This window comes from Euphorbia lathyris, chromosome 10 (assembly GCF_963576675.1).
Source record: "Euphorbia lathyris chromosome 10, ddEupLath1.1, whole genome shotgun sequence".
Classification (NCBI taxonomy): Eukaryota; Viridiplantae; Streptophyta; class Magnoliopsida; order Malpighiales; family Euphorbiaceae; genus Euphorbia; species Euphorbia lathyris.
Genome location: NC_088919.1, coordinates 58,497,608 through 58,521,165, shown reverse-complemented (window position 1 = coordinate 58,521,165; position 23,558 = coordinate 58,497,608). Strand labels below are relative to the sequence as shown.

Genomic DNA, 23,558 nt, shown 5'->3' with positions numbered 1-23,558 from the left:
GTTACCTCTAATTTTATTGGGATTTTGATAAATTAGGAATTGTTATATTATATAATTATTATAAATTGGTTATTTCATTGGGCCAATTTTCTACATCAATACCTAATATTTTTGAGGAAATTACACAGAAAATCAATTCTGATTATTTTTTTACAATTAAATATCCCCTAGTTTCTTCTTTAATCACCCTGTGATATTTTTTATTTTAAACATCAGAATCTCATTAACTTAATTATAGTTTTGTCAAAAATTACGGTTAACAGAATTTAAATTGCTTATTTAATTATTAATTAGAGGTTATTTTCCAAATTCCTACTTCATTCCTATATCCATGTAGCCACCATCCCATTCTACCCTACTGCCATTTCCTTGTGTGGTGCCTTGTTTTTTTCAAATTTCCAAATCATGAATTTCACTTAACACCCAAATCATGGATATCACTCACAGATTAATGAATTCTATTCGCACAGAGAAGAAACAGAAATTAATCATCTGTGGTTTCAGTTTTCTTTTTTTTCCAAATTAACTGTTTTTTTGTTTTATATTTTATTTTTATAAATATTTAAAAATAATAAATAATAATTTTCTCTTTTTGAAAAGGACGTGTCAGTATTTGTTAAAAATCATATAATTTTAATATGATTTGACAATATTGTATTATTTTTGACAAACATGGGTGATTTGTAATAAACTACACCATTCTTGATATATATGTAACTAACCCAATATTTTTAGACTTGGTGTAAATTTGGTCCCCTCGGTTTGGTTGTCAAATTGGTCCCCAACTGAACAGTTCTACATTCGCTACTTCTTAAAAATAATTGGACTACCATCGTCCAAAATTCTCTCTTACCATTTGGAAATATGCAAACAAGATGGTTCTAGAAAAATCTTAGTAATTTCTTTCTGTCTTTTTTCTATTTTTGCTCACATCTTAGATTACTGTCTCATTCCAATTTTAAACGGACCAAAACCAAGGACAAGTACATCTTGGCTTCTTTATGCCAAATGGGAGATAAAGATTAGCCACAATAATTGTAGCCAATGAGAACTAAAATTATTGATTACGTGACATCAAATTATTAGCTTAACGAAAAGATAACGTGATACGCCGGGCTTATATAATAAAACAAAGTAGAGATCACAGCAGCTCAAAGCACAAAAAACCAAGCAAATGGAGTTGAGCTTTGGGCATCTGCTTGCCTTGCTTGCTCTTCTGTTTGTGATAATTCTGATTAAGAGCAAGTCAAGGCGACTCGATGTAAAGCTGAGACCGCCAGGGCCACCAGCTTGGCCAATCTTCGGTAACATCTTCGATCTAGGGACATTACCGCACCATACTTTTCACAAACTTAGATCCAAATATGGTGCTGTGATTTGGTTAAAACTCGGTTTCACTAACACACTTGTTATTCAATCTGCAAAAGCAGCAGAACAGCTTTTCAAGAATCATGATGTTCTATCTTCAGACAGGAAAGTTCCTGATGCTTTCACAGCTCATGACTACTACCAGGGATCTCTTTCTCTATGCCGGTATGGCTCCAATTGGCGCAATCGACGCCGTTTGGTCACGCTTGGCCTCATGACTAGCATGAAAATCAAAGAGTCTGCTAATGTTCGGCGACAATGCATCGACAAGATGATACAATTCATCGAGGAAGATGCAGCAGCCGCTCGTGCTAAAGGAGAATCAGGAGAAATAGTGGTGTCTAAGTATGTTTTTGTTATGACATTTAACTTAATGGGAAACCTTATTTTCTCCAAGGATCTTGTGGATTCTCGTTCAGAAGAAGGTTCTGAGTTCTTTGATGCAATGGACATGGTGATGAAATGGAGTGGGAAGCCTAATCTAGTCGATTTCTTTCCGATTTTAAGAGCGTTTGATCCGCAGAGGATCAGGGAAAACATGGAAATTGAGTTGGGACGAACTATAAACATAGTGAAAAAGTTTGTGATGGAAAGGATTGAAGATCAAAAATCAATGAAAGAAAGAGATGTTAAAGACTTTTTGGATACAATTTTGGAGCATGAAAGCAATGGAAAAGAAGGATCTGATAATGTCTCTCATGATATGCTCATACTCATACTGGTAACTTCGCTAAAACTATTACTCCGTCTAATTCATAAATGTTTCTAGACTCTAGGCTAACATGTTGCTATATATATGCAGGAAATGTTTTTTGGTGGAACAGAAACTACGAGCGGAACTACTGAATGGGTGATGATGGAGCTGTTCCGCAGCCCTGAATCAATGAGAAAAGTTAAAGAAGAACTTAATCGAGTTGTCGGACCCAAAAGGAAAGTTGAAGAGAGCGACTTGGATGAACTTCCATATTTGCACGCAATAATCAAAGAAACAATGAGATTACATCCCATACTTCCATTGTTAATTTCACGAAACACATTAGAAGAAACAAAATTCATGGGATATGTCATACCTAAAGATACGCAGGTCTTTGTAAACGTATGGGCAATAGGAAGAGACCCAGATGCTTGGGAGGATCCATTGAGTTTCAAGCCTGAAAGATTTTTAGGCTCTAATATTGATTATAGAGGGCAAAACTTCGAGTTACTTCCGTTCGGATCTGGAAGACGGGTCTGTGTTGGGTTCCCATTGGCTCATCGCGTACTTCACTTCGCAGTTGCATCTTTGCTTCACTGTTTCGATTGGGAGATTGATAGGAATTCTGCTGCAGAAGCCATAGACATGAATGAAAAGTTTGGATTTACAGCTAAGAAGCTTATACCCTTCAGAGCTATACCAAAGAAGAAGATCATTGCATAATCAGAATGATGATCATAAGTAAATAAAATAAAAATGAAATTCATCATTCTGATAAAGCATGTGATTTCTTTTCTTCTACTTCGAAATTAATTGATGAACTTAAGATTATCAACTATCTGTGAAAAAATAAATGATAAATGTCACATATGTGCAAATTTTCATTATAAAAAAGCTTTTATATTCATAAGAGTAAGTGACTGTATTTTAGAACATGTCCCAAACAAAAGAAAGTAGAATTTACACAAGCTTACTATTTTTGCTAGGAATGTAAACGGGGCAGGGCGGAGAATGCATTTGCTATCCCCACTCCCCGACTAGTCGGGGATTCCCCATCCCCGTCCCGCGAGTTAAACGGGGACAGATTTGTCCCTATCCCCGTCCCGCTGGGAATCCTTGTCCCCGTAGGATTCCCCATTCCTCATTTACATATGTTCCAAAAACTTTGTCCCCATTCCCACGGGGAATCACTGTTTATGTTTAAAAAAAATAGTAGTAGCTAATAGTACCAAACATCAACAATCATTCTCAAATTTTCTAAACCACCAAAAACTAAAAATTGAAAACAACCAATGGCCTAATTAAAATGTAGAATCATCCAAAAAAAATCAGTTATCATGGGGAATAGTCGGGAATCCCATCGGGGATTAACGTGGCGGGGACGGGGATACCTTTCCCCATCCCCGTCCCATCCCCACCGTGGGGATTCTTATCGGGATTCCCGTTCCCATCGGATGGGTCACCAACGGGGACAGAGATCCCGGCCCATTTACCTCTCTAATTTTTGCCAAATCCGTTGTTCCTAGCTTCATTGTTTAAATGTCACTTGAAAAACCATTGTACCGTTCTAGCTTGTCAAAATTGGTGAAAAAGAGCAAATTGCCATTTTCTCTTGCCATTTCCTAGGTCATGATGGGGGTTTGCCAAATGAATATTTTTCAAACATCACAATAGGTTCTTGTTTATGCCTAAGTCATGAGCAAAACATTTTATTAAAGGATAATGCAATTTGTTGATACAATCGGTATCAAACATGTGGTGTGCAAGCTACAAACAGAAAATTATGGAGCATTCTCGATTGTATATTCGGCCAAGTTTGAATAAGATCAAAAGGATCGCACATGAAACCATCAACATATGCATCCCAATTATGCAAAACCCATGAAATTTATCACATATCAAGTCACAAAAACCAGAAATTCAGAAAGTTATTTCAACAAATAGTGCATATTCAAAAGTTAAACGTAGAAAGCTTACTTGAATTTAGAGAAATGTGTAACGAATCAGATTCAACCCGATTCCAAGTTGTCAGGCGGCTCCGCAGCAACAGAAGTTCGTGTGGAACAGTGATGGATTAGGAATTAAAGAATCGGTTAATTTAAAAAAAAAAAAAAAAAAATCATTGTGGTTCTAATTAACCCGCTAACACCTGGCGTAACCTGCAAATTAAACGAATAATGTTAAGTTTTAATGAGTTCGAATCATAAATGTGTTAAATGGATTGATACATTTAACTCGTGTATTAAACAGGTCGGGTCGCGGGTTGATATATGAAATCCTTGCAACCCATGTAATTTTAGGCAGGTTGACGGGTCGTGTCGATCCAATCGGTTAACCCCCTCTAACCCGACCCATAAACTGCATAAACTTTTTCTGAAAGATCTAATTCTCCTTTTTATATTTTGATTTTGTTGAAAGTTTAAAGGGTAAATAGGTTATTTAACTTTTTTAGTTTATTTTAATATATGATGGGTTGGGTAGACGAGTCATGTAACTCTTTTAGCAGATTTTGATATATAGCAAATTAATGGATTAAATGAGTTGTGTTAATTTTTCACTTATGATTGATTCATTTAAATAAACGAGTATACAGGTCAATCCGTTTATTAAACGGGTCATGTTAGATTGACCTAAATAGATCACTAGAGTAAGTTGACACAACCAACAAATCCATATTAACACCTCTAATTTGCACAAAAAAGATGTTTGTGTTTTTTTTTCTTAAAGCTAGGTTTTTCTCTAGTTGTAAATCAAAAACACATTGCCAATTTATCCGTAAACGATAGTAAATAAATTTAATTTTTGAAATTTTATATTTTAAAATTCCTCCACGATGAAATTAGTAATATCAACATTAAAAGTTTTGTATTAGCTTTAAAAATTCTACCCACTAAAGTATTTGGATAACTAATCAACTTCTACCCCTGTTTACCTAGTAATGCCAGGTTAAACACATGTAAATCTTTAAAACCCATACCCCCTACATCCTTAGAGTGGCATAATTCAATCAAACCAGTGAATACCCTTTTTCCCATCAGTTTTCAATCCCCACCAAAAAGAGTTCATGAGTTTTTGAAGCTCATCACAAGTAGATCAAGGTAAAAGAAACGTACTCATACAGAATGTAGGTAATGCCTGGGTAACTGATTTCAACAACACTTCCTTGCCAGCCTGAGATAAGAATCGAAAACCCCAATTTCCAAATTTTTTGCGCAATCTATCAATGAGGAATGTGAAAATACGCCTTTTGGATCGCTCGATTAGGGAAGGCAGTCCTAAATAGCGACTGGTATCCGGTGGTGAGTGAACTCCAAGATTTCTTTGATTTCATATTTCAATTCTGTGCAAACATTCGAACTAAAGAAAATTCCAAACTTATTCAAGTTCACCGCTTGGCCCGATGCAATTTCATACTCGGATAAGATGCTCAACACCCCTAAAGCTTAAGTACTCGATGTCCCAAAGAACAAAAAACTATCATCAACAAAGAATAGATGTGTGACCGATGGCGCCCTTCGACAAATCCGACATCCCGAAATCAGGTTCTGATTTTTCGCCCTTTTAATCAGTTCAGACAACACCTCAGCACTCAAAATGAACAGATACGGGGATAGCGGATCTCCTTGTCTTAAACCCCTACCAGGTATAATTTGTTCAGTACACTCTCCATTCACTTGTATCTAACAGTTCTTATACAAAGCATTATCCAATTTACCCAGGTTTCATTGAAGCCCATGCGGATCATTACCAATTTTAGGAAGTCCTAATCAACCCTATCATAGGCCTTGTTAATATCAATTTTGAGGGCAACCTGCCCAGAGCTCTCCCTATTCAACCTTTTCATGAAATGTATAGATTCAAATGCTACTCGCACATTATCAATTATAGATCTTCCAGGGACAAAAGCAGATTGTGTCTCTCCAATGATTGCTGGGAGCACACCCTTCAATCGGTTAGCCAAGGCCTTTGCAATAATTTTGTATAGCACATTACATAGGGAAATTGGGCGAAAATATTTTAACAACCTCGACTTATCAACCTTGGGGATGAGTACAATTGTAGTGTCATTTAGCCCTGGTGGAAACGAACCTTGATTCAGCCAAGTCGCACATGCCAACCCTAGCTCCGCTCCCATAGTATCCTAGAAAGATTAAAAAAAGCCCGGGTTCAGCCCGTCAGGGCCAGGAGATTTGTTCGGGCTCTTGGAAAATAACGCATGCTTAAACTCCTCAACCTCAAAAGGTATTTATAGGCGTGTCAATCACTACATCAATAAAATTAGTCGTCTCTGTCACAGTCGTACCATAAGCTGAAAACACTGCCTGAAAATACTGTTGAGCCATACCCAACATCTCATTATGATTATCAGTTTCAACCCCCACATCATCACTAAGTGAGGAGATAAGATTTTGTTGCCTTTTTGCTTTGACACTAGCATGAAAGAACTGAGTATTTCTGTCCCCCTCCGTCATCTAAAACACCTTTGCCCTCAGCCTCCAGAACCTCTCTTCCGCTTCCAGTGTATCATTTAGCTTCCTTCTGGCAATGAAAAATTGAGCAATAGAGTCCCTATCGCCTTTGTCATGTAATAATTCCATTTGTCTTCTCCATTTCCGAATCTGGCTCTTAAAACGAACATTGAAGTTTCTTCCCCAGTCAGCCATTGTCCTCACACACTCCCTCAGCTAGGGTTGTGTATAATACGGTAAAAACTGCAAAACCGAACCAAACCGCATAAAATTCGGTTTTCAGTTCGGTTTTTTTATAATTCGGTTCGGAATCGGTTTGAGTTTTTAGAACATTTCGGAGTTCGGTTCGGTTCGGTTCGGTTTTACAAAAAATACTAAAAAAACCGAACCGAACTGATTATATGTATAATAATAAATAATACAAATTATACCTCATATGCCGTAGAATTTTTTTAAACGCACAACAAATATTAAATGTTGTCTTTATAAGTTTATATTTTCAAGTAACTAATACTAATCCCTAGACCTATAGTAGACGTTAGAAAGCCGGCATCTCAGCATTCAATGGAAAATTCTAGAGAATTAGTCTGTTGCTTTTCCTGCCTGTTCCTCTTTCTCTTCCTCTTCCTCTTCTAGTATATATTTTGAGTTTTTCACTTATTTTCTTATCTCTATCCATACGATACAACTACTAACCTAAATACCATTCCCTCAATTCAAACAGCAATATGTGAAAATCTAAATTCTAATCCCTCAAATCAAACCATCAATCCTCATTCCAGTATCAGTCTGTGGGTTTCAAATCAAACCATCAAACTATAGAGTCTGTTGTTGCTGGTGCTGCTTCCTTTCCTCTATGGGTTTCAATTTCTGTTTTTCCTATTCAGTTCTTCAAGCTTCACCATCTGTGTTACCCAAAAAATGAACCAGATATTTTGTTTCTGAAACCATTGTAAATGGTTTATTACTTTTGAGGTCTTTTTGCTTTTGTAGCAATTGACCTGTTATGAAATATTTATGTATTTGGTGAAGTAATACCCTTTTTTGAACATGACTAATAGATGCTCATAAATCGCCTACAAGTATTTTGATTCATGATTTTTTTGAACAGTAACTGTTTTTTTTTTTTTGCAGCACTTTAATAGTTACAAATAAGGCCTTAATATATATATTATGATAAATTTTAGGGAAAAGTACAAAAATAAACCTTGTGGTTACACCTGTTTTCGAACAACACCTATGTGGTTTAAAAATTTACAAAATGGTACCTTGAGGTTCATTCCGTTAGCAAACGCATACCAAATTGACTAACTGTGTTAAAAGTCAAAGGGAAAAGAGTTAATTTGGTCCTTATATTTATTTATTTTATAAATTAAACCCTCTTATTATCTAATTATCACAAAAAAACCCAAACTAAAAAATAAAAATCAATTATACCATCTTCGACATCTCTCTTTAATTTTTTATTTTTTTTCTTCTTTCTCTCTCCTCTCTCTCTCCTCTTTGTTAATTTCTCTCTAAAATCCTACTCCATCTCCAACAATATCTAAAACTTTGTAGATGATGATAAATTGCAAAACTAAAGTTTACCTAGAAAAAATTTCATATATTTAAATAAATTATACATCATACAATCGACCATTAATTACCCTATCTTCACCCATGCACCATTACTAGGTATACCAGCATGCACCACAAACAACAAGTAGTATCCAAGTGGTGCAATCTCAGCCTTCGATGGTCGAAGAGCATCCACATTATGCGTATTAGACGACTCAAATGAAGCCAAAAGCAACCGAAGAATCACCATCCTTTGATTCATGGAAAACGAATGTGTAGTGAAAGACATGAAATCTCACCACAAATCGATTGTTTCCATATCTTAATCTATTGTTCAAAGACAAAATCGTCGGTCGTATAGGGCTGTACTCGGGTGACAAGTATGATGGTGAAACGCGTCTAAACTTAAATCAGTTGGAAATAATGCAGTGAAGTTATACTTGGCGTGAGGATTACTTCCTCTGACCAAAACACGTCTGTCTGGAAGCAAAATCGCCGTCGAATGGTACATTCTCGGGATCGACGATGTCGCCATGGTCGAGAAACGCCAGGTAGAGAGGCCATCCGGACGTTATATGAGTGGAATTGTTGCAGGATTACGGCCGTCGTCATACCCTGCCGTGCCGGACTGAGCACCGTTTATTATAATCACATCGCCGGTAGGTAGGAGAATCATATCGCTCATTACTCTGCTTGTAGGCATGGTTTCCATTGTTCATTTAGGGTTTTGATCACTGACCATTAGCCAGCCACATGTTGAAGCTGCAGCAATGTAGGTTCCGGTTTCCGCTCGGTGATACGAGCCTCTCGGAGATCCTCAGCATATCAGAACTTCAGCTTCAATTATGTCGGTGTTTTCGTTTATCGAAAGTAAAACAGAGGATCCAGTGCTCGGATAATTGCAGGAACGTTGTGAGATGGAGTAGGATTTTTTTAGAGAAATTAACAAAGATGAGAGAGAAAGAATAAAAAAATAAAAAAATTAGAGAGACATTGAGAAGATAGTGTAATTGATTTTTATTTTTTATTTTGAGGTTTTTTTTTGTGATAATTAGATAATAAGAGTGTTTAATTTATAAAATAAATAAATATAAGGATCAAATTAATTCTTTTCCCTTTGACTTTTAACACCGTAAGTCAATTTGGTATGTGTTTGCTAACAGAATGAACCTCAATGTAACATTTTGTAAATTTTTAAACCACATGGGTGTTGTTCGAAAACAGATGTAACCACAAGGTTTATTTTTGTACTTTTCCCTAAATATTATGCTTTCTAAAATTATTAAACAAATTCAGTTAATTCGGTTAAAAACCGAACCGAAAATATCGGTTCAGTTTTGTTTCGGTTTATAAATCTATTCGGTTTGCTTCGGTTCAAATTTTTTTACTAATTCGGTATTTGGTTAATTTGGTTCTGTTCGGTTTTGTACCGATGCACAGCCCTACCCTCAACTTCTCAGGCACAGGCCGCAACCCCTAGTGTTCCCAATGTCTCTGAACCATCTCGGTGAATTCCTTTTCCTTGAGCCAGCTGTCCTCAAAATGAGGACCTACTTCTCTCTAAATTGGGCAGTAATCCTTATATGATTTGGAGAAGTATTTGGAGTGGACTGAGCATACTTAAAAAGGGGATTAGATGGAAGGTGGGGGATGGTAGGTCTATTAGGGTATGGGAGGATCCATGGGTGCTTAAATTAGATGATTTTTGCATAAAATCTTTTATGGTCCCTGGCATGCAGGATTTAAGAGTAGCTGATTTGTTGTTAGAGAATAGAAGAGGGTGGGATATGAATCAATTGCATGGGTGTTTTAGTGAACCTGAAGTGGCTGCAATTTGTGATATTATTTTACCATTGAGTGTCAATGAGGATGTCAAAGTGTGGCATTGGTCAAAAGATGGATTTTATAATATGAGATCCGGATATCTTACAAGGATGGAGATGGAGAAGGGAGGTTTAGAGAATAAGGGTTGGAGGAAGCTTTGGAAATTGGATATCCCCCCTAAGCTCAAACTTTTTATTTGGAGGGTGTGTTCGGGTTGCTTACCCACTCGGACTAGGCTGGCCCAACGCCAAGTTCCAGTCACTCTTGAATGCCCAGTATGTGTGGAAGTGGATGAAACGGATAACCATTTATTTATAGAATGTTGTTTTGTATGGGACTTATGGCGGGTTGCTAGACTTGCGGCTCCACATGTTAGCGAGCTAACTTTTACGCAATGGCTGATGCAGGAATTCTGTACAGCGAATGCGGACAAATTGGCTCGGATCTGCTACGGGTTAAAGACAATACGGGAACATCGAAACAGAGTTTTATGGCAAATGGAGTGGTGGCCGACGGACACAAGCTGACGACTTACGTTCGATAATTTTCGGGACTGGAAGGCTTACCAGCGTGGTTCGGTCAGTAGGGCTGTACAGTCGGCTCCAGTTGTCCAGAAGTGTCGTCCGCCATCTGCCGGTTTTGTCAAATGCAACACCGACGCCGCCTTATTTGCTGATGCGGGTCACTGCGGGATGGGAGCTGTGGTTAGGGACACCTCGGGCACATTTCTATTTTGCAGCAGCAGCCTTATTGCGGGAACTAAAGATCCAAAGGTAGTGGAAAGCACTGTAAGAACGAGTTTGATTTGGCTAGCTAACCATAATTATACACGTGTTGAGTTTGAGTCTGATGCCAAATTAGTTGTTGATGCGATTCACTCCTGCAAGAGAGATAACTCGTAATTTGGCTCAATTATTCATGACTGCAGAGTCATCCTTAGCTCTAATCTTAACTTTAAATTATGTTTTATATCTCGTTTAGCGAATATGGCTGCACATTTGATAGCTAGGCAAACCTATTCCAATGATAGTAATTTTTTGTCTATTGTAATACCGACTTGACTGTCAGATGTTATTTTTGAAGATGCTAATCCTATTTTATAAAGTCGATTTGAGTTCAAAAAAAAGTTCTGAATTAGAATTTCTTTTAATAAAAAAAATAACAAATACCTATTCATAATTTTCCTTTTTAATTAATCCATTGAAGAACAAAGAAGCGTGTCGGGTTGGGCATATGCTTCGAGTTACAACTTTGGAGTGAATATGTTAGAAAGTCATAAGATCATTTCTAACTTTGTGACGTTTTTGTAGAAAGTGACCTTGTCATTTTTGTAGAAAGTCATAAGGTTTTTTTTTTTTTTTTTTGGAAACGGTAGATTTACTTTTGACGTAAAAATTGTTACAATTTTATATTTAATTTTTTTTAATGTTTTTATTGAATAACAATTTTGAACAAACTATTTAATCAGTTATATAATTATTATACCGGACTTTCAAAACATGAATTATATCTAAAATATTTATTATGTTATTAAAACAATTTTAAGTACTGATTTTTATATCCGGTGAGAAAAGCTACGGACTACTCCTTTGTTAGAAATCTTAGATTTCATCCTAATATTAGATAACCACTAATTGCCCAGATGGTCGAATAAGATGATTTTTACAAACACGTAATGACAGTCAGAAGAGCGTACATTAATCTATGACGATTATAATCGAGTTCTTCAGGAATCACCGAGAATTGTGTTTCTCTCGTTTAACCTTTAGACTATACAGACTTTCTAGATAGAGAGAAAATAACTTTTAGACAATTAGAGAGATGATCAATTCTGATTTGTGTTCAGTAAATATACATTTTATCACAGTATCTCTTCATCCATAAGGTATCTTTCTATTAATCAATCAGGATGATTGATCGTACCCTTTCGTGAACTGACCAATATGATTTATTGTTTTATTTTATCAAACCATATAAGTATATAATATACTAGGACTATATTCTAACTTGATGTAAATTATGGAAAATCAACATTATTATCTCAATAATCCTAAAATGTAAAACTTAACGAAAGACCGATCGACTTTAACTTCAGAGTAAGATTATTATTAATTTTCATATTAATAATTATTATTAGTATTCTAAATTTCATATTATTATTATTATGGTAAATTTCAAATAAAATCTATGTGGTTTCACTAATTTTTAGATAAAGGACTATGGTTTACTTTTGGATTGAGGTTTCACACTTTTAAGAAAACAAAGACCTTTTGAATTAATGCTATTAAAACCATCTTTAACGAGCTGAAAATGAAAATTTTCAAGAATTAAAGTTGTTCAATGTCATATTTTCTATGGAATTACATTTTCGATTTTCGAAAATCATCTTTTTTGGAACTTTCTCTCTCTAAACATTAACTTTCTCTCTCTTTACCAAACACCATCTAAATAATCTCAAAATAAAAAAGTTGAAGAATTAAAGTTGTTTAGAATATTAGTAGTTCTTAAAATATCTCATTTTTGAAGTCGTCAATGGTGATTTTAATAGTATCAATCGAAAAAGTCCTTATTTTGCTAAAGTTGAAAACCTCAGTCCTTATTTTGAAAGAAAGTAAATCACAGTCCTTTATCTGAAAATTAGTGAAATCACAGGGGTTTTATTTGAAATTTACCCTTATTATTATTATTATTTAGTCCAAATTGGTTGGTAGGAAATACATTTTGTTTTTTTTTCTGTTATTTTATCAAATCAAATTTAAAACCCCAATTTTAAAACCCCAATGCATGCAGTAAATAACAAGACAAACTAACATGCAAATAAGCAAAGAAATATGAAAGGCTTAATACATCATTTCCCAATTTAACTTCTTCACAAAGGTTGATTAGCCTCCTAAACATTTAAAGTATTTTGATAGCCCCTTAATTTATATAAATTGTTTGTTTAACCTTTTAAACTTGCACAAAATGTAAGCAATTGATCACCCAATTGTAAAAGAGTAAGTTAAATGCGGAAGATTATTGCACACGTCTTAAAAAAAGTAAAATTGTAAAAATGTTAGAAAAGGAAATAGGATAAACACAGGATTTTGGAAAGAATAGCCAAACACTATTACTCAATTTTCATATATTCTGAGAATACCAATACAAGAGCTATATATAGCTTTATTCAGAAAGGAACTAGAAAAGACTAAAATACCCAACATGGGAAAAGATTAAAATACTGATCATATTAAATCAAAAACTAACACTCCCCCCTTAAGCCTAAACACTAGGCAATTGAACTAATCCCATTTGGACCAAGGCATCAAACATCTGTGAAGTAGACAGAGACTTTGTGAATAGATCTGCTAGTTGACATTCTGAAGAAACATAAATAGTGCAAAGGAATCCATTCTCTACATGTTCTCGGATGATATGTACATCGATGTCAAAATGTTTGGTTCTGTCATGGTCAATAGGGTCTTTGGCTATCTGAATAGCTGATGTGTTATCACAGAATAGCTTCACAGGGTAAGTAATGTCAATTCTGAAGTCAGTCAACAAATATGAGAGCCATTTCAATTCACATGTTGTAGTTGACATACTTCTATATTCAGCTTCTGCTTATGACTTGCTAACTGTAGGCTGTTTCTTGGCCTTCCAAGATATCAAAGACTTACCCAAAACACACAAAAACCCGTGACAGACCTCCGGGATTTTCTACAAGTACCACAGTCAGCATCACAATATCTTGTGAGGGTGAAAGTAGAGCTAGCTGAGTAGAAAAGTCCAAGATGCAGAGTTCCTTTGAGATATCTAAGAACATGAATTGCTGCCTGCAGATGATGATTACAAGGTGCTTGCATATATTGAGATAGATGTTGAATGGCGAATGTAAGGTCTGGCCTTGTAAAATTCAAGTACACCAGTCTACCAACCAGCCTTCTATATTTGGAAGGATCAGGCAAAGGGGTACCTGAATCAGTGAGGATAATGCCATATGATAGAGAACTAGAAGCAGGCTGCATATTCATAACTCCTGCATCAAGAAGAATATCCCTTGAATACTTAGTCTGGCTTAAAGTAAGACCAGTATGATTGATGCGTGCCGTCTAGCGTGTTCTTTTTAACGACGAAATGTATATTATGATGATTGCGCTATGACTATGGATGTGGTCTTTCTAAGTGTTTTGTATCTACTAGACATCACTACTTAGGGTCAAGTGTACCCCGTCGTATCAAGTAATAATTCGGTTAAGACCGGGTATCGAATCCACGGGATTTATAACTGCAAGTATTAAACGACTCGGTTTTATACGTTATTTAAGCGGTGAATACTTTGAGTTGGTGTGAGACACAACTACAAACTACTCCTAACCTATTGGTGAGACAGATTTATGTAACGGAAAACTCCAAGGAATGATATGGGTGACGATAAGTTATAAATATAATATGCAATACTCCGAATATATTCGGTTGACAATTTACTCTTGCAAAGACGACTACGTGTAGTTCGACCGAGCCGTGAAGTACTTAGACTACGTGGTTCCTAGTCAAGGCGTGTCTAATGCTGGGGACCAGAAACTAGGGCCCGTAAGTTCCGTGACTTGTCAATTCCTACGGTTTCCGGTTTGTCACTTTCGGTAAGGCAACACCTATATGAGTCCCTAAAGATAGCCCGAATGGCGTCGGAAATCGCGTTCCCCTACACAATAGTCAATTATGAGTATCAAAACAAGCAATAAACATCAACATGTATATAGAAACGGAAATTGCAAATCATATATTATAAATATGGAAAGCGTAAATGCGGAGTACAACCAAGCCTAGTACATAGGAAGAGTGCAAGCTAGTTAGCAAGTAGAGAGGGAAGAATCGGCTCTCGGAACTAGCTAACCGGACTCAAGGCCGTCTCTTAGGTCTTGGAGGTGGAACTCTCGAGCTTGGTGGACGAGGACGGAACGGAACTTTGACGAATGACAGATCAAATGAACAAGCTCTCAAGGTGGTAGGGTTTTATTACATAAAAACTGAATCTAAAACTAAAACAACAAGAATTCTATCAAAAGAAGTAAAATGTAGCTATGTACAAGGTATCTAAATGAGTGCTAGTCACTCTTATTTATACATCAAGCTAGGAGCAAAATTGTAAGTTCACAAGGTATAGGTATGGAGCAACATTAATTTCTGCAGAATTCCCATAATACGCCTTACGTATGGTAGGGTACGCCCCGCGTACTAGCCCATGCCTTCAATAATTTCCTGCATGTGGACCTAAATCGGATCTTGATGTCCCAAGTACGCCCTGCGTACTTTGACATACACCGCGCGTGTTTGAGCTCCTGGCTAAAAAGAGCTTGAATTACACCAACTACGCCCTACGTATCCTGAAACACGCCCTGCGTATGATAGTTGACTTAGGAGACAATGCAGTCTGACATTTATGATTGGGCCAATTATTGCTTTCTACGCCCTGCGTAAGTTGGGTACGCCTTGCGTATTATGCGTTGGATCCACGTGGTGTCTGCGGATAAGGCAATTATTTCTGACTCAATGTTTCACGCCCTGCGTACGGAATGATACGCCCCGCGTACTGGCATGAATTTTGCTCCTTGCTCGTACCTGAAATACAATTCTTGAGAGCCGAGTTAGCTTGACGTTTTATTTCATAAATTCAACCAAAAACAAAGATAATTAACTAACACTACGAATTTTATTCTTACTACGTTATTTTATTAAAACACTCTATTTTTGTAATTAAACTTATTTATTTAGTCTCAAATTAAACCATAAATCACGCTAAAAGATAGGGGTAAAATACCCCTATCAATGATCCCTTGCCAATTCGATACCCAATAAGTATTTTACACTGCCTAGATCCTTAATGGTGAACTTGTCATGGAGAAAAGCCTTAACATCATTGATAAGCTGCAAACTAGTTCCTGTGAGCAGAATATCATCCACATATACTACAAGAATAGTGAATGAAGAATCTGTGATGTGTAAAAAAAGACAATGATCATGTGTAGATCTGTGAAAACCAGAAGTGAGTAAAATGTTGGTTAGCTCTTTATTCCACTGCCTCCCAGCTTGTTTCATCCCATAAAGTGACTTGATGAGCTTACACACTTGTCCAGACACTGCTTTACTATAACCTTGTGGAGGCTGCATATAAAGATCTTCTTCAATGAACCCATGCAGATAAGCATTGTTCACATCCAATTGATGGATTGGCCATTGTTTACTGGTAGCTATAGCAAGCACAAGTCTGACTGTCACTATTTTGGCTACAGGGCTAAAAGAATCAAAGTAATCTTCTCCATACAATTGACTATAGCCCTTGGCCACAAGCCTTGCTTTGAACCTCTCTACTTCTCCACTCGGCTTGTACTTAATTTTAAAAATCCATTTGCTGGCAATGGATTTTTTGGAAGGAGGAAGAGTAGTTAGGATCCAAGTACCATTATCTTCAAGGGCTGATAATTCTTTATGCATAGCTTCAACCCATAGGGGATTAGTTTTAGCCTCCTCATAATCTTTAGGTTCTTTAAGTTGATATAGATTGATCAAAAAATCCATGTGAGGTACAGTATAGGAAGGAAGAGATGAGAAGTGTGGATAAGAGGACTGAAGATTAACATTAGAAATGAAATCATTGAGCCAAGTTGGCTTCCTGTGTTGTCTTAGTGGTCTTTGACGATCAGAGATAGGAGAAGGACTATGTTCTGTAACAGTAGGAAGATGTGGAGAATTAGGTTCTGCAATGGTGGGATTAGGAGAAGAAAGAACTGAATCATCAGTAGGGATATACTGTGAGGGAATTAGAGATTGTTGTGGTAGTGGTGGTGGAACAGATATAGAATCAAGTAAGATAGGTTCATCAATGGGACAAGGAAGAGGAACTTCAAAAGAGGATGAAGATGTTTTGAGAATAGAATAGGGGAATATGTGTTCATAAAACATGACATCCCTAGACACTATGCGTTTTTCTTGAGTAAGATCCCATATTTTATATCCCTTTTGATTCACCGGATACCCTAGAAAAACCCTTTCACTAGCCATGGGCTCTAATTTTGATTTGTGATGAGTGATAGTATGGAAACATTGGCATCCAAAAACCTTCAGAATATGGTAAGGTGGTGATGTAGAGTAGAATTGAGCATAAGGAATGGACCATTTTAGAAGTTTACTGGGAAGAAAATTGATTAAATGAGCAGCCATAGTAACTGCTTCTCCCCAAAACAGAGTGGGCATTGAAGCTTGAAAGAGCAAAGTTCTAGCAACAGCTAGGATGTGTTGATGTTTTCTCTCCACAACACCATTATGTTGTGGAGTATAAACAGAACTATGGTGGTGAAGGATGCCTAGTTTGGTAAGAAGTTGATAACAATTGTTATTGCAAAATTCTTTACCATTGTCAGTCCTAATAACCTTGTCTGAACTAGAGAATTGAGTATAAACCATGTTTAAGAATTTTTCGATAGCAAATGACACTTGTGCTTTATTTTGAAGGAGAATCAACCGAGTGAATCTAGTATGATCATCAACTATGGTAAGGAAATAATTTGCACTAGTCAATGAGGACTTAAGATAAGGGCCTCATAAATCCATATGTAACATATCTAGTTTCGTTTGGGTAGAGATATGGCTAATGGGAAATGACAGCCTTTTCTGCTTAGCTAGGGGACACACAGAACAGGAATGAGACTCAGGGTAAAAAGGAATCTCTTGAATATGAGGCAAAAGAGCAGGGGATGGATGTCCTAACCTCTGGTGCCATAGGTCTTGTCGTAGAATTTGCGGTTGAGAAACAGCATTACATTGAGAAGAGGGAGAAACATAATTTTGTAGAGTCAGTTTAGAGAATGACTCTGCAGATATGTGATACAGTCCATTTAAAAAAGATCCTATAGCTAGATTGGAGCCAGTAGAAGAGGATTGTAAGACACAATGATCAATATGAAATTGGACTGTCACCTTAGCCTGAGTCAATAACTGACCAATGGACATCAGATTGTACTTAAAAGTAGGAATGTAAAAGACATTATGTAGCTTAAAAGTCTGTGTAAAAGAGATTATACCAACTGTATCAACCATAACACTATGCCCATTAGGAAGATGCACAGACTTAGGATTAGCTAGCTTAGAAACAGAGGAAAACAAATGCAAACATCCATTCATATGTGATGTTGCTCCACTATCCACAATCCAGTCTATGTTAATAGTTGAGTCAGGAAACATACCAACTTGATAACATTAGGATATAATCATAAGGACCAAAAGGGGTAATTACCTTAAGATATGCCACGTAGCAAAGGAAGCCGTCTGGCGGATCATCCTAGATCAGCTCTAAGAGATCCGTCGGCGGATCTCTTAGGCGAATCTCTCCATTTACCTAGATAACGGTTGGCCGCCGTCTCGGCCATAAATGATTATTAAATGAATCATTAAATAGTCTCAAACCGCCAAATTAAGAGTAACTTGTAACCGCCATTAAATGAGCATTAATGGAGGCTTTCTAGTTACCTAGGGGTTACGAATTCCTCAACTATATATAGCCTACCTTTCCATGCTATCAAGGTACACTTACTTTTATATTCTCTAAGCTTCATCAATATAGTTTATTCTCCCTATATTCTACTGACTTTGGCATCGGAGTGTCCCCGGCCGATCCCAACGGCGCCTCACAGGGACGTGATCCGATCAGAAGATTCTCTTGTGTTATCAATTGGTGCGGTGAAGGTGGAGTCCTTGATCAAATAAAGGATTTTTTCGTTCACAGTGAAACATCATGACCGATGAAGGACCAAATCCCTCCTCTGGGATTGAATCACCGATAATTACACCATCTAGTGCTGGACGCATAAGCACAACTGCTCCTACAATAAATATTGATGGAAATATGCCCACTGCCTCTTTCATCGATATGTGTGTTCAGGATATTGAGGCACGATATGGACTTGAGATAGGGAACCGCCTACGGGCATCCATGACTATCCCTCCGCGTTGGAGTACAATATCTATGACATCTGTCTCATCCTTACCTCCTTTAAACTTTGGTCTGGGACCGGGTTCCCATGGCTCTTCATTCCTTCAAGCTCATAATATTGATTCTATAATAACCACTACGGCACCGGGTGATGGACGACAGGTTAACAGGGAGTTATTTCCTGGCGAGGGAAGTCGAAGGAATGATACGGTCCCTCCTGGCGGATCGGGGGTTCCAAGGTTTAGTCTCGATGGACCAAATGTACCCAGGCGTCCACGGACAAATTCGTCTCTTGGCGGATTCAAGGAGCCCATGCGTAAAAAGCATAAAAAGAATAAAAATAAGCGAGCAGGATCCCCACGCCGTGGCAGATCTCCTCCATCTACTGGTCGTAGAAGAAGTAAAAGGCCAGAAATAACATCTCATATAGGTGGACCACCGCCGCATCCATCTTCGGGAACTGTTGGACACACCTCGTCAGGAGGCCAGCAAGGAGGAAATGGTCCAACTCCACCAGGCAGAGGAGGTAGTGGAGGAGATGGGGGAGGAAGGGGAGGGAACGGACGTGGTAATGCAGGAAGACATTCGCCATCAGATCCATCGTCTGAGTCAAGTTCTTCTTCTTCTTCTTCTCCAAGTAGATCGCCACGAAGGGGTCGCCCCAGGGCGGATCCGAAGAATTTTGATGATAGGGTGAGGGCCCTAGTACTCCAAATGAACGAAGAAAATGCTAGGCATAATCCATTCGCCAATAGGGATTCGCCTTTTGCAGCCTGGATCGAGGCAGAGGAAACCGACAGAGCTTTCAAGATTCCCAACCTTGCGATATACACAGGCAAAGATAATCCGGAGGCTCATATTCGAAAATATCGAATCTTAGCCAGACTTAATAGAGCTACTAAACCCGTGCTTTGCAAAATGTTTGTCACCACACTAGGAGGTCCAGCTTATTTGTGGTTTCAATCTTTACCTCCAGGCTCAATAAACAGCTTTGATCAATTGAGCAGGCAATTTTGTGCAAAATTTGCTGGATGCATCCCTGCAGTGGTGAAATCCGGAAAGCTTTTTGAATTAAAGCAAAAGGCGAATGAGCCCCTCCAAGATTATGTGGACACTTTCAACCAGTTGTGTATACAAATAGTTGATGTCGATATCTCCGTAGCTGTGGAATGTTTCGTGAGAAACACTACATGTAAAAGTTTACAAGAGGACCTCATCCGCAAAAAGCCTACCAGCATGGCAGAGTTGATGGAGCGTTGCAAAGACTTTATAGAGGTTAACGATATTCACCGAGGTTCTCCATCATCGCCAAAAAAAGACAAAGGCGAATCTCGTCCCTGAGATCGGGACAGAGACAAACGTCAAGATTCTTCTTCTCGGAGCAAACGAAGGGATTCTAGGAACAAATCGACGTTTGTCACTTCCTTCACACCTCTCAATGCTTCTAAGAGCGAGGTTCTTATGTGGATCGAGAATAGTCAACACAAATGGAGCATTTCATACCCCGAGCCAAAAGGAGGGGAGTACACCAATAAAGGAAAGAATCCTAAAAATTATTGCAAGTATCAGAGGAAAAATGGCCATGATACAGACGCTTGCTGGGAGTTAGCTCGAGAAATTGAGCGACTCATTGAAAGAGGAAAGTTGGATCGGTTCATCCAAACAGAAGGAAAGGAAGATGATAGATCCAAGGAGGACCCAAAGAAGAAAGGAAAGGGTACCATCAATGTCATAGCAGGCGGACCTGGCTATCAGCCAGCATTGAAAAAGGCGAAGACAACAACCCTTGATAGGACATCGCTAAACCGCCCCTTCTCGGATGCGGGTCTTGAGATTTTACCCCATGCGGACGCACTGGTCGTCACTATGACGGTCGAAGGTTGGGAGATGAAGAGGGTAATGATCGATACGGGAAGTTCATGTAATGTCATTACCCGAGGAGCATTCGCCAGACTCCGGATTGATCCCGTCCAGGTGGAGCCAACGGTGGTTGACATTTTGGGAGTGACAGGTCATACCATTCAGACGAAAGGCCAAGTAACTTTGGATTGTGAGCTTACTGATAATGATAAAGTTTGGAGAGGAGATTTGGAGTTCTCGATCTTGGATGGACAATTAGCTTATAACATTATCCTTGGACGACCTTTTATCTCCGAAGTTGCAGCTCTTATCTCTATTCGCCATTTGACACTTTATATTCCCACGGTCAAGGGAGGTGTGATGGTCAAAGGTTGTCAAAAGGTAGCCCAAGAAACATATACGACATCCTTAACGATTCGCCCTCAATCTAAAGAAGAAGATGAGGAAGAGCGTGTCACAATGGCCCTAGGTGAAACCGAAATGTACTTTGTGGCAGAAGAGAAGCAGGTGCGAATAGCTAAGGGGCTACAGGGCAAGATCCGGGATACGATCACCAAAGTACTTTGTGAAGCGGAAGATGTCTTTACATGGAAGGACGAAGTTCTCCCGGGAATCAGCCCAGATGTGATCTGGAAGATGATAGATCCAAGGAGGACCCAAAGAAGAAAGGAAAGGGTACCATCAATGTCATAGCAGGCGGACCTGGCTATCAGCCAGCATTGAAAAAGGCGAAGACAACCACCCTTGATAGGACATCGCTAAACCGCCCCTTCTCGGATGCGGGTCCTGAGATTTTACCCCATGCGGACGCACTGGTCATCACTATGACGGTCGAAGGTTGGGAGATGAAGAGGGTAATGATCGATACGGGAAGTTCATGTAATGTCATTACCCGAGGAGCATTCGCCAGACTCCGGATTGATCCCGTCCAGGTGGAGCCAACGGTGGTTGACATTTTGGGAGTGACAGGTCATACCATTCAGACGAAAGGCCAAGTAACTTTGGATTGTGAGCTTGCTGATAATGATCAAGTTTGGAGAGGAGATTTGGAGTTCTCGATCTTGGATGGACAATTAGCTTATAACATTATCCTTGGACGACCTTTTATCTCCGAAGTTGCAGCTCTTATCTCTATTCGCCATTTGACACTTTACATTCCCACGGTCAAGGGAGGTGTGATGGTCAAAGGTTGTCAAAAGGTAGCCCAAGAAACATATACGGCATCCTTAACGATTCGCCCTCAATCTAAAGAAGAAGATGAGGAAGAGCGTGTCACAATGGCCCTAGGTGAAACCGAAATGTACTTTGTGGCAGAAGAGAAGCAGGTGCGAATAGCTAAGGGGCTACAGGGCAAGATCCGGGATGCGATCACCAAAGTACTTTGTGAAGCTGAAGATGTCTTTGTATGGAAGGACGAAGTTCTCCCGGGAATCAGCCCAGATGTGATCACCCACAAGCTTAACATCGATAAAGATGCAGTTCCTGTGGCTCAGAAGCGGAGAAATCATGGTCCAGAAAGGCAAAAAGCGATAGAAGAAGAAATCGCCAAGCTCCAAAAGGCGGATGTCATTGAGGAAGTACTTTACACTCAATGGTTGGCGAACGTAGTGCTAGTCAAGAAAGCTGGCGGATCTTACCGCATGTGCATTGACTTTACGAATCTCAATAAAGCTTGCCCTAAGGATAATTATCCTTTGCCATGCATAGACATGCTTGTAGATGGAACGGCTGGTCACGCAATGTATTCATTTACTGACGTAAAGTCAAGTTATCATCAAATCCCGATGGAGCCCTCAGATAGGATCAAGACCTCGTTCGTAACTCATCAAGCGACTTATTGTTTTAAAGTCATGCCCTTCGGGCTCAAAAACGCAGGAGCTACCTATCAGAGGATGATGAACAAGATATTTGCAGACAGTAAGACTGATAATTATTCTGTCTATGTAGATGACATGATCATTAAAAGTACAACTGTGGAGAAGCATGCAGAGGATATAAGGGGGGTACTGGACATACTTCGCCACCACAACATCAAGTTGAATCCAGAGAAATGCACTTTCGGGGCAACATATGGCAAATTTCTAGGGTTCATGATTAGCGAAAGAGGAATTAGCCCAAATCCTGACAAAGTCAAAGCAGTCCTAGAAATGCAACCTCCTAGGAATATCAGAGAAGTACAACGCCTCAATGGGCGTATCATAGCCTTGGGCAGGTTTATCTCTTGCTCAGCTCGTAGATGTCAGCCTTTTTTCGAAGTTATCAAGGGACAAAAGGCGTTTGAGTTGAATGAAGATTGCCAAAATGCATTCGAAGGAATCAAGCGGTTCCTTACAGAGCCACCCATGATGAGTCGACCTTTGAAGGGGGAGGATCTATACATGTACGTGTCAGTTACGGATAAAGCCGTATGCACAGTCATGGTGCGAGAAGAAGATGGCCAACAATTCCCCATTTATTACGTGAGTAAGGTTTTGAAAGATGCTGAAACCAGATATTCGAAGTTGGACAAAATGGCATTGGCTGTCGTAACCACGGCAATTCGCCTTAGCCCATACTTTCAGGCGCACACCGTGATAGTTCGAACCCATATACCGATGAGAAAGGTATTACAGAAGCCGGACACTTCGGGAAGGTTGATGGAATGGGCGATTCGCCTGGGCGAATTCGATGTAAGGTATGAAAGCATGTCATCTTTGAAAAGTCAGGTCTTGGCGGACTTCGTGAATGAATTCACTGACGAGGGGATATCTCATCCCAAGCCTCCATTAGAAGAGTGGTCGATGTATACCGATGGAGCTTCCTCTGCAGATGGAGC

The 23,558-nt window shown here is 38.6% G+C and overlaps 1 protein-coding gene and 1 pseudogene across 1 annotated transcript; one reads left to right on the top strand and one right to left on the bottom strand.

Moving 5' to 3' along the window:
- Positions 1 to 1,140: 1,140 nt before the first annotated feature.
- Positions 1,141 to 2,972, top strand: LOC136209960 (iridoid oxidase-like). The gene is made up of 2 exons (XM_066001599.1): positions 1,141 to 2,089; positions 2,171 to 2,972. The coding sequence occupies exons 1-2, from the start codon at positions 1,175 to 1,177 to the stop codon at positions 2,783 to 2,785; spliced, it is 1,530 nt and encodes a 509-aa protein (XP_065857671.1). The 5' UTR covers positions 1,141 to 1,174; the 3' UTR covers positions 2,786 to 2,972.
- A 5,204-nt stretch (positions 2,973 to 8,176) lies between these two features.
- On the bottom strand, positions 8,177 to 8,995 carry LOC136208181 (aldehyde oxidase GLOX-like; annotated as a pseudogene).
- Between the last annotated feature and the right edge of the window lie 14,563 nt (positions 8,996 to 23,558).

Coding starts and splice junctions, on each gene's coding strand:
- LOC136209960 (XM_066001599.1), top strand. CDS start 1,175: ATGGAGTTGAGCTTTGGGCATCTGCTTGCCTTGCTTGCTCTTCTGTTT. Junction 2,090..2,170: donor ATATGCTCATACTCATACTG/GTAACTTCGCTA, acceptor ATATATATGCAG/GAAATGTTTTTTGGTGGAAC.